Source organism: Bubalus kerabau, chromosome 7 (assembly GCF_029407905.1).
Source record: "Bubalus kerabau isolate K-KA32 ecotype Philippines breed swamp buffalo chromosome 7, PCC_UOA_SB_1v2, whole genome shotgun sequence".
NCBI classification, from domain to species: Eukaryota; Metazoa; Chordata; class Mammalia; order Artiodactyla; family Bovidae; genus Bubalus; species Bubalus kerabau.
The window spans coordinates 90240788-90252835 of NC_073630.1; the positions used below are offsets into that span (position 1 = coordinate 90240788).

Here is a 12048-nt window from a genome sequence, read left to right on the forward strand (position 1 = left end):
CTGGAGTGGGGTGTCATTGCCTTCTCCTGGATGTTAACTAAACTTATCATGGTAACCATTTCACAATAGGTAAGTATGTGAAGTCCTTCTGTTGTATACCTTAAAACTTATATCTCAATAAAACTGGGGGAGAAGTCTCCTATAAATTCTCAGAACATTTTGAAACCTATTTCTTTGATTTATGCAGTTCTGCCAAGTGACTATAATTATGTACATGTCTTTTTTCCTCATCTAAGCTGTACTCATATTCATTCATTCAACAAATATTTATTGAGCTCCATTACACACCAGACACCCTTCCACCCTTCCCAGTGCTGGGGACATATCAATGGGCAAAATAAAAATGGCTGTCTTTGTGGAGCTTATACAGTTGTTAGGGTAGACAGCATAAACATAATATATAAGTAAATTATGTAGTTTGCCAGAGGGTGATAAGTACATGGGGCAGAATAAACCAAGATAAGGGAATGGGATTCGCAATTTTTTAAAAGTGGTCAGGATGAATTTCATGGAGAAAATCATTACCAAAATGAACTGGGGTCCAACTGAGCAGAGTTCTAGAAAGTGAGTAGTGATAGTGACTATCACAGCTCAATCACCAAAAATCTAGCAGAGTTCCCTGCATGTGGTAAATAATCAATGATTGTGTGCTGATTAAATAAAGTTCAAGCTCTTGTCTAAAACATACGAAATTGAAGACTGGACAAGAATGATTTGTCTTTAGCATGTCAAAACTATGATTCCTACTGAAGCACCAGTGTCAGAGCCTTATCCCTAAAAGAAAACACTAATCAGTACGAGCACAGTGGAAGTTATTAAAAATGACTATTACCCTTGGAGGAAAAAAAGAAAACATAACAATGTCTCTTCAAGAAACTGATTTTACTAATCAGCCTCTCATTATTTTAAACTCAGAGTCAGCATTTACTTTCCACAGTACTCTTACATATTTATGCCAATTGGTCTTGACTTTCTGCCATAAAGTATATATGTGCCATAATAAACATATTTGTCAGAAGGGACTTTGTCTTTTTATTTAGTTTTAGGTATAAAATGACAAAGCTATCTCAAATATCATGTTTGAACTTAGTGATTAATGCATAATTAGATTATACTTATAACCTGTTTCTCAGTAATAAATGATATTTTAACTTACATACAGCAAAGTTAACACAAGCAAACTTTTTACCAATAAATTATTTCACACAGGTATATGCTTATGAATCTATTTAATTGTTCAAACTGTGCTAGAGAATACATATTTTGGAGTACATAATTTGTTAGATTTAGTTACAACAGAGGTGATTTCAATGGGAATTTCTTATACTGTCCTACTTATTAAAAAAATTTTTATCATTTGCTCCCAAATCTGTTATGTCAAAATGTATTTTTGAATTATACATTTAATTATGTCACTTTCAGCTAATTTATTTCATAAATATTAGAGATCTCATTTTAAATTATTTTATGAATATTTCCAAAACATGTTTTCCAATTATTATTTTTATAGTGAAGACAAATAATTGACCTATATTTATATATAAATATTCTCTGCACAGTGATATTTTTTTAAAGAGAATAGTATGGAAAGTGCAAAAGCTCAGGCTCTCTAGGGCAAAGCCAAAAAAAAAAAAGCAAAATTTAATTATGCCTCCTGATTTTTTACTTTTTGAATTTTATGTTCTCCCCTCATCTATTTTTTTAAATGCTAGAAATTTACCTTAAAAACATTAACAGTGTTACTATTTCAATTATTTGCCAGTGGTAGGGGTGGGGTAGTTAATTTTATATTATCCCCATCCCAAAAAAATCATGGTTTCAAATTCATCAGGAGTAAATACATTAACTACCTGCGATCAAAATGGAGAGCCCTTCAAGATAAGCAGTTGTGCAGTCAGCATGACTTGAGTTAGTCAGGATAGCAGGAATCCGGGGTCAGAGCTGTCTCCACCATTTTGGTCTGACCACGGTAACTAAGTTTGACCCTGTTTGTGTAGCACTTGTTTCTGTCATAGGTGTAACAGGTCTCAGCGTCACTATCACAGATATTGCTCTGGCTGGCAGTGACTACTTGATCTTCCAGCTCCACTTCTGTAGTGTCACATTTTTTGCACCTGAAAAACAAATACACACATTAGACACTCCCCATCAAATGTTGTCTCAGAATCTGAGTGACTATACATTTCTATCCAAAATCAGTTAGTTCTGACAAAGGATGACTCCTTTCAGACTTCAACTTCTCTATAATACAGAATTATTTATGTAATTTTTCAACCTTTAATTGAAAGTAAGCAATGAATTAATATATATGATTGTGTACACTATTCAGTAACTTCTACTCTGTTAAATTTATTCCCAACTGCATAGTAGGATTAAATTAATTATTTACAGTAATGAAGAAGGAAGGGTTTTTTTTTTATGTTGGATTCTATGGTTTCCAAAGAAATACCTGCATGTTAATGGGTCTGAATTGTTGAACTAAAAAGACAAATTGGTCCTTCTTGTACTAATGGAAATAATTTTGTCTTTAGAATAAATTTAGAGCTAACCTTTATTTATGAAATTTTATGAATTTGTGATGCCTAATAATTAACATGGGCTTCCCTGGTGGCTCAGACAATAAAGAATCCAACTGCAGTGTGGGAGACCTGGATTCAGTTCCTGGCTTGGGAAGATCCCCTGGAGGATAGCATGGCAACCCACTCCAGTATTCTTGCCTGGAGAATCCCCATGGAGAGAGGGGCCTGGCAGGCTACAGTCCATGGGGTTGCAAAGAGTCGGACACAACTGAGGACAGGATAGCACAGCAATAATTAACATATGAATTAATGTATTCAAAAGTTCAAATGATATTGGTAAATGTTTATACCCCAATATGTTTTCAAAAACATTCTTACTAACAAGTTTAATGAAAAGTTATTGACTTAGGGTTAGTGTGAAGGAAAATCTCTTACAGGTCAGACAAATGGTACACAAATTTGGTTCTCATTGGTGAGGTAGGATCAGAGATATTCTCCCTGCTGTTCAGAGGAACACTAAAAAAAAGAAAAAAAGAAAATGAAGAATAATGAAATTAGCAGATACTGCTGTTTTTGGTAATAGGTATATTGCTAGGACAGTACTTACTATTTCATTCAGACATTTAGGACATTTAGCACTCTATAAACACTCTTTAGTAACACTATTACTCACATTTCACAGTAATTGCTATATTTTAAACAATTTCATTCAAAATAAACCTCACAACAACTCCTCTATCAATTATCTTTTATTATTTGGTAAATCCCTGGTTTTCCTTTAAAAATAAGCTCAAGTTTTACTTTCTCTGTGATTTTTACCTTGATCCCATTTCCACCCCTCAGTAAACTTCTCATCTGTAGTCTCATTAATGTTTCATATACCCTTACTATACTGCCATATTATAGTTGCTTACCTACAGAATAGCTGTTTCTAGATTCTATAAATTCCTTGAGCCAAAAACACTTACACATCCCAGTGCCTTGCTATAGGTGTGTCATATAGAATATGTCCAATATTTGTGAATGAATGGACAGTAAGATACTAAGGATCACATTTTAGAAATGTAGTAATTACAAATCAGAGAGGTTGGTGACCTACTCAAATTCACACAAGTACTAAGTAGTACAGCTGGAACTGGAATCCAGACCTTTTGATTTGGAGGTTTTCCATGAAAAATTAGATAACTCATCAACTAGTTCAGGTGATTTCATCAACTTTTACATTTTTTCATCTATCTCATCATTCCTCTTCACATGCACTGCTCCCTACCAAAAGATCCCCCCAAACCTCAGGTTTTCCTAACTCAGTATTTAGCAACATTATCCACATATGTATCCAAACTAAAACGTTGGATTGTGTCCCTCAGTCTTCCCTCTCTGTCACCACCTAGGTCTAAATCCATCTCACAGTTCAACTGGCTCTAACACTTTGCATCTTTGAACTTGATTCAGGACACCAGCCTTCTCTCCTAATTTGTAGCAATACCTTCCTTCATTCTTGACCCCTCCCATGCGTTGGCCACATTATTGCCAAAATAGTCTTTTTAAACTACAAGCCTAATTTCCTTCTCTGCTTAAAGCCTACAGTGTCTCCCCACAGAAAACAAGGTAATCATTAAGACAGCATAGAAGGCACTGCATGATGTACCTCTAACTCTCCAGCCTCATCTCTCACCACACCACCCTCTTTACACCGTGTGTCAGATGTAAACAACTGTTTGCTATCGTACAAAATTTACCAGGATTTTCTCATCTCTAAGCGTTAAAGATAACAAAAACAGTAATAGCCCTGACATTTACTAAAAACTTACAGTCTACCTGGTACTATGATGAACATGTTAACGTGATGATCCCATACAATTGTCACAGAAACCCTGATTCCTTTTCTTGGAATTATCTGCTTTCTCTATCAACTCTGTCATCACCCACACACATTTCTACCACTTACTCCAAATACCCTCTCCTACCTCCACCTGCCTCTCTCCCACTTTCCCCAGGGACTGGCCTCGGCACCCCTCTTTGTGTTCCTGTAGCATCCTATACCTATTCCTGTCACTGCATGTACAATATTGCATTGTAAATGCCCTTTCAGTTATTTACAGCTTCCTATTAGACTGTAAATTCTTTGATGGCAAGGGCTGTGTTTTATATAAATTATTGTATCCCCAGCTCCAATCCTCAGTGGCTTTCAGAAGCACTCGATAAATGTTTGTCAAATTAATAAATGAATGAATGAACATATCTATTCTTTATTACATTACAAAATCTCTAGTAATATCAGAAAATGCTTTAAATAATGAGAAAAGTAAGAGAACAGACACATATGAGTGTTTCACTGAGGACTACTGTTCTGAGTGCTTTTATATATTATCATATTTAATCCTCACAACCCTATGAAGTATATGTGTATATATACATACCTATACATATGCCTTTTTTTTCAGTTTAGGGAACAGGTTCAAATTAGTTAAGTAACTTGCCCAAAGTCACAACATCATTAAGTGATGGAGTTGGGAATAATGCCATAATGACACAGCAATGATAAAAGAACTTTCAGAAATAAAATTGAAGAAGCATCAATATACATCAGGGAAATGGCAGAAGTTACTGAACTGCCTGATTTCAGTAAATAAAATATCATAAAAAGGATCATGTCATTAAAAAAAAAAAAAGATAAATCAGAGAATCCCAGAGTATCATTTTAAATCTGCCCTTGGAGATTTAAATATAAGAGAGACACTCCTCTTCAACACTGTTTAGGTGCCAGTGTCATTGATGCCATTCTCTTAAGATACACGCTTCTCCAATTATTCTATCCTTAACAGGGAACTGGGGCTTCTCTTGTAGCTCAGTCGATAAAGAATCTGCCTGCAGTGCAGGACACCCAGGTTCAATCCCTGGGTTGGGAAGATCCCCTGGAGAAGGAAATGGCAACCCACTCCAGTATCCTTGCCTGGAAAATCTCAGGGACAAAGGAGCCTGGTGGGCTGCAGTCCATGGGGTCACAAAGAGTTAAGCATGACTGAGTGACTAATACTTACTTACTCACTTAACAGGGAACTAAGTGGTATGGACTTGAGTGGTCAAAGAAAACTTGCTTAAGGAAGTGATGTCTAAACTAAGACATGCAGGCTGAAGAGTTAACCAGGCTAAGAGGGGTGCAAGAAAGAGTCCTTCAAGCAGAGGAACTAGATTATGCAAAAACAGAAGAGGAAGAAAGAGGTACTGCAACATACTGAATTTTTAAACATAAAATGAAAAAGAAGTGGCCATGGAAGAGCTTGAGAGTTATGCTGAGCACTGTAGGTTAGGCTGAAACATTCGTAATTTATCCTAGTAACAACATTGGGGGAACCAGCAAAAGGATTTTAGGAAGGGTAGTGGCATAATGATAACTGGCACATAGGTTAGGTGAATAATAACAGTAAATATTTTTTGAAAATGTGCCAGGAACTACATAGTCTTTAAAAGGAATATATCTCAGTTTATCTTTACAATAACCTGATGAATACATATTATTTTCCTATTAATATTTAGAGATGAGAAAGTTCAAGTTTAGAAGGGTTAAGTAACTAGCATACCATAGCACATAGCTACTAATATTTAGTGACAGCCAGAACTCAAAACAAATTCATAAGCATATTATACTTCTCCTATTGATTACATGGGATTGAATGCTATGATCTGTTTCAATAAGAGGTATTTGATTCAGGATGGAAACTATTCGAAGTAGTAGAAGTACTTCACAAAGGAGACATTAATGACTGGATCCAATAGAAATCTCAGTTCTTAAATATTATTAGTGGTTTTGCTGTTGAATAAGACTCATAGTTTATAACTTAAGACTATGTGTGAAATGAAATGAGTATCTGAAGTCCAATATACAAGTGGAGATGAAATCAATGTAGTAAATTTAATTAGTCTACCATACTTTTATGCAGACAAATGAAGCTGAATACAAGGTGAAGTACTTTGTGGTCCATATATGGTGCAAAACAAGCCTTTTAAAATTATCTCAAGTTTCACTTTGAACTGATCAAGGGCAACTATAAGTTCTGATTCAAACTGAAATAACTCCATATAAACAGGGGAGGTTGATGACTAGATCCGAACCTTCAGTTATTATTTGATGTAGCTGACTGGTTTTAGGTTGCCTGGAAACGTCTGTCTCTGCTCCCAACTACATAATTGGCTTAAGCCCATTACCCAGATTCAACCTCATGTAAGCTATTATACGGGCTTCCCTAGTGGCTCAGAGGTTAAAGCGTCTACCTGCAATGCGGGAGACCCAGGTTCGATCCCTGGGTCGGGCAGATCCCCTGGAGAAGGAAATGGCAACCCACTCCAGTATTCTCGCCTGGGAAATCCCATGGACGCAGGAGCCTGACGGCCTATAGTCCACGGGGTCGCAAAGAGTCAGACACGACTGAGCGACTTCACTTAAGCTGTTATACTTAGGCTTCCCAGGTGGCGCTAGTGGTAAAGAACCCACCTGTCAATGCAGAAGACACGTCAATGCAGGAGACACAAGAGACTTGGATTCTATCTCTGGGTCGGGAAGATCCCCTGGAGCAGGAAATGGCTAACCCACTCCAGCATTCTTGCACGGAGAATCCCATGAACAGAGGAGCCTGACAGGCTACAGTCCATGGGGTCACAAGAGTCAGAAATGATTTAGAGACTAAATAACCACCACAAATGTTACCCACCAAAAAGAGAAGCAAAGATATAGATATCACATGCAAACAACCACTAATATCAGAAAGTATCTGCTTACAAAATGAAAATATGAAGCACGAAATACCACATACATAATTCTGACGTTTCTCTCCACAATGTCTTGACTAGGATCTTCAGCAGAAGGGATGATCCTGGAAGTAATCCGGGCACACTTACATTTGTTGTCAACAAGAACAATCCTTTCATTTTCATCTTGGGCTTGAAAGATAAATATTTTAAGAAGAAAGGTAACCAAAAGTCTAATTTCATACTTTGTATCAAGTTAATTTATCACCCTCCCCAACAGAAAACTTAAGTTTATTGGCTGATCAGTTTCAGCTTTCTCCATTTTTTCTCTTTCCTAACCTAAACTAGCTAAGTGGAATCTCACAGCATACTGAAGGAAATACAGATAAACTCCAAAAGGAATTTTCTTATTTTACCTTGGACCAGTCTATAGGAACATGAACTGAAAGAATTCTGGTTTTAATCAAATGCTTTTAATGGAGGCACAACCCTCTGAATGATAGAGCTTTGTAAAAAAATTAGTGCCAAATGCCAAAATGAGAGAGAAAACAAACATCTAGACTGAATTTCTCTCAGACTAGAGAAATTTATTCAAAAGTGAACAAATAAACCGGTTTTTTATAATAAAAACACCCTTCCTGAACACCCATTCATACTTTTTTTCCCTTATGCTAAGAACATGCACATTTTCCTCGAGATAACCTAATTTTCTAAGACTTTAAAATTCTCCATTAAAATTTCCCTAAACTTAATTATATTCTTCCTTTTCATAATAACAATCAGGTTTATAGCATAATGATTTAATTCATTAAGTGCAATATTTATTCATATTTCTTATAAGACTTATTTTTAAAGATATAGTATCTATAGACTTAAAGTGCTATAAACTTGCTAAAACAGTTTAGAATATGTTGTTAGGTACAAGTTCTATTTAATATAATATGCATGTGTACAGAAAAAAATAACAAATGAGTGAATACACAAATAACTATTAAAGCCGTAACTGTAAATGTCAACATTTACTGTCCAATCTGAATATTAGATAAAATGTCTGGTAAGTGCTGCAAAGAATTAACAAAATTTCTTATTATCTGTACTTAGATCAACTAACAGATATTTGAGGAAGTAACAATAAATAGCTTTATTTAACAGTGATAATTAAACAATAATGATATTAAATCTTTTTTATTCCTATAATTTTAGCTAAGTGACCTTTAAAATTTCCTTCCATCAAATCTCAATTTAAAAAATAGACAGCACATTAATTCAAGTTATAAAGGTTAAATGATAAGGAAATAAATTGTAACTGGACATCTAATTATTCCTGATCTCAGAGCAGAAAGGACCTAACTGCAGTATTTCAGTTTTAATGATACAGTCATTACAAAAACAATGTAAGATCATTGTTATTGTACTTATAATTGTTTTAAGTACTTTATAATGCATTATTATGTCCTTATTCATAAGTTCTTGATAAATCTTCTGATAAAAGTCTTACGGTATTGGAGAAAAACCATTATGAAGCCAATTTAAGATAATGATATAATTCTTAATTTTTTGAAAAGAGTAAGATGATTTAAAAGGTGTTCTCTTCCCTACTCCTGTATTAGTGACTTTTAAATGTTTTTCTCATTAAAATACAAATAAGCAGGCAATACCTGACCAAAACTATAGATGGAGTTGAGTATATGATGACTATTAAGTCTTAAATAGAAAATATATATGTTTTGTTTGTGGCACATATTATATTTTCTTGCCAGAAACCTAGGGGGAAAGTATCTTTACTGTTATTATATAAGAATACTAGGTAGCCTAATATACCTACCAGGAAAATGTAAAAATACATTCAATTCACCAAGACTTATAAGAGTCTAACTTCTGTTTCATCAACAGGAAATATTTTTCCTAATACACCTGTTATTATAGACTATGCCTTACTTTATTATTCCAAGAGCACCTGAGACAGAGTAGGTGGCTCAATAAATATTTGTCAAATAACTTAATTCAGTTCAAGTGAGAAAATAGACAACACATACTAGTTATGAATGTAATGAGTTTACCAAAAAGGTGATTCTCTTATACAGGCAGAATGGTGTCAGATGGCCTGAGTTCCACCTACCACATGCTTGTTGTGTGACCTTAGGTAAGTTACTTCACCTCTTTAAATGTCAATGGGCTCAAGGATATGTCAGAAATAATGATAGTACTTACCCTCAAATGGTTACTGTGAGAATTAAATGGAATAGAATATGTAAAGCAGTAGCATAACGTCTAGAATATAGTATGTACTCAATAAGTTACAGCTCTTTTATATATAAATGGCTATATATGTTCCATGTATATGTTTATAGGTATATAAATATGTTCATAAACACATGTAGTTTTATATATAGGTACATATATTATACATGGTTTACTACTTCTATCTTTATGTTTTAAATATTATTAGAAAGTCATTATTCTTAATACTAAATTAGTGAAAAGTATATGTAAAATTACTATTCTTAATTATATCATACTGTCCTGAAAGAACAATAAGCTCAAAAAAAAAAGGAATAAACTCAGTTAAGTCTTAAAACAATATATATCAAATTATATCATTTCTAATTCACATACCTTTCTAGATGAAAATTATTAAAACTATACTTTTATATTCAGAAAATAATCCATTTCTACAATAGTTTGAAAAGTTAATAAACAAGATAACTGAAGTTCAGCCATCAAGTTCCAGGAAATGTGTACAACATTAAACATTGTTAAAGGGTCATAATAAATTTGTAGGCTTGGATCCAGGAAAGTTGTTAGAACTAATACCAGCCTCTCTGGGGAAATAAAATCCTAATGCCTCTATATTGTATTTACAACAATTATTACCTCATTCCTCCAGACTATAAATTTGAGACACTCAAGGAGAGAAATCTGATTTTCAAGATTCAATATGGGTATTTGTATAGTATAACTATCTATACTTATCTAAAAATTATCTATTTTATTTTCTAGGTTTTAATAGGCAGACATATAAGAGAAAAAAGAATGAAAAGAATTACAATGAGTCTTGTCCATGTTAAAGACCACTGCCCATACAAAAATTAAGACATGTTAGAAGAACATAGCCAGCTAGGTGTCCAACCAAAACACAAACATAAATGTTTAATCTGAAGAACAGATCTGTATTCTATTTTTCCTTTTACCTGGGTTCATGCTCAAAATACCACATACCTGTCACAAGAACAGCCATAACAAAAATGGCCAGGACTCCCCCAAAAAGCAAACAATTCTTCATCTTGACTTCACTTCTTTTGAAAAACTGGAGCTACGAAGTCAGGGTTAAGGTGTGTGAGCTATAAGGAGTGTGCAAATGATGGGGCTTCTGCTTTCTTAAAATAACACTCCAGGCAGCTAACAAACTAAGATCACAACTGCGGTTGAACTCTGCAATTTAGTGTGTGGTCAGGATGTCAAAATAACTATCAACCACTTAAAAGTCTTAAGTGGTTGATAATTGTTTTGACATCTAAATAACAGATTTATTATAACACTCAAAAAAAGAAAACACAGTAAATAGAAGTTAGCTGGATATATTTTTAAGCCATTATTTCCTTGAAAAATAAACTCAGGTAGACTGCCTTCCCAAAGCAAGTTGGATAAATCCCTGGATACAAATTAACCCCCTCCCCTGGAAACTTATTTTTTATAAGAGCAAATATTGACATAATTACTAAGCTAAATAAACACTGTGTATTTGATATTTTGATTCTTTCAACCTTATAACTTTGTAATTCTATTATATAAACCATGCATCTATAACAAATTATTTTAATAAAGTGTGGACAGTGCCAAGTAGCACTTTGCCACCAGTCAAGAGTTACTTATACATGTAATTTAGGGTCAGGACAAGTGTTCTGTCAAGTGTGGTACAGGATCACTTGAAGTATTAGTCAAAATACATACTTTCTGGCTACACCCAACCAGAATTTTCAGAGATGTGGCCTTGAAATGTGTATTTTTAAAAAAGCTTCCAGTTGATTCTGATGTACACTAAAATTTGAAAATTGGTAGACTAAGAAGCCTGTGGAGGAGGAGAGTAACTAGCAGCATTAACTACAGAAGAGCAAGAAGTTAATAAAGGTAATTTCTTTGTAACAAATGGGTTTACATTGAAAATCACTTAGCTGAGGCTTCTATTTATCTGTATCTATGTTTTACAGGTGAATTGTCTCATAACCTTTTCAGTAGGTCTGGTTTAATTTTTAAACTACTTCATCTCTGGTTTTGTTCTTCCCACTGAAAAAATGTAAATAGTTTCATTCAAGTAAGTTAAATAATTTGGAGCTTGGCTCAATGTTCTCAATTTTTCACCAAAAATGGTTTATTTTTCCACATTTATATATAAAATTCTTACAGTAAGATTTTCAGTGATAGATTCATTTGAATGAAAGAGATCTTGTGGTAATTTAGTCCCACCTTCTCTACTCCAGCTCAAGTTTTGTTTCAATTTCCTATACAGCAGACAGGCTGAGTTCAGAAAACCGTCTGAGAAAGGTCAATGCTTCACTTCCTCTGTACATAGCTTATTATATTTAGGATACTCAAATCACAAAAAAACACTTGATTCTCTTGAGACATAGAAAATACACTCTTCTTGTTGTCTTACTATCTCATTGACTACTCCTGTTCAGGATCTTGCTGAATTTTCCTTTGAATCTTGAGACACAGAAAATACACTCTTCTTGTCGTCTTACTATCTCATTGACAACTCCTGTTCAGGATCTTTCTGAATTTT

The 12048-nt window shown here is 34.2% G+C and overlaps 1 protein-coding gene across 5 annotated transcripts in view; it reads right to left on the reverse strand.

Moving 5' to 3' along the window:
- Positions 1–1012: 1012 nt before the first annotated feature.
- JCHAIN (joining chain of multimeric IgA and IgM) overlaps positions 1013–12048 on the reverse strand; it is a 36479-nt gene continuing 25443 nt past the window's right edge. For all 5 annotated transcript variants that reach the window (XM_055588740.1, XM_055588739.1, XM_055588742.1 and 2 more), the window contains 4 exons: positions 10485–10578; positions 7331–7457; positions 2955–3035; positions 1013–2114 (listed from right to left, as the gene is read on the reverse strand). In XM_055588740.1, the coding sequence (XP_055444715.1) occupies positions 1910–2114; positions 2955–3035; positions 7331–7457; positions 10485–10578 (507 nt within the window). In that variant the 3' untranslated portion in view covers positions 1013–1909. The remainder of the gene's footprint in view (positions 2115–2954; positions 3036–7330; positions 7458–10484; positions 10579–12048) is intronic.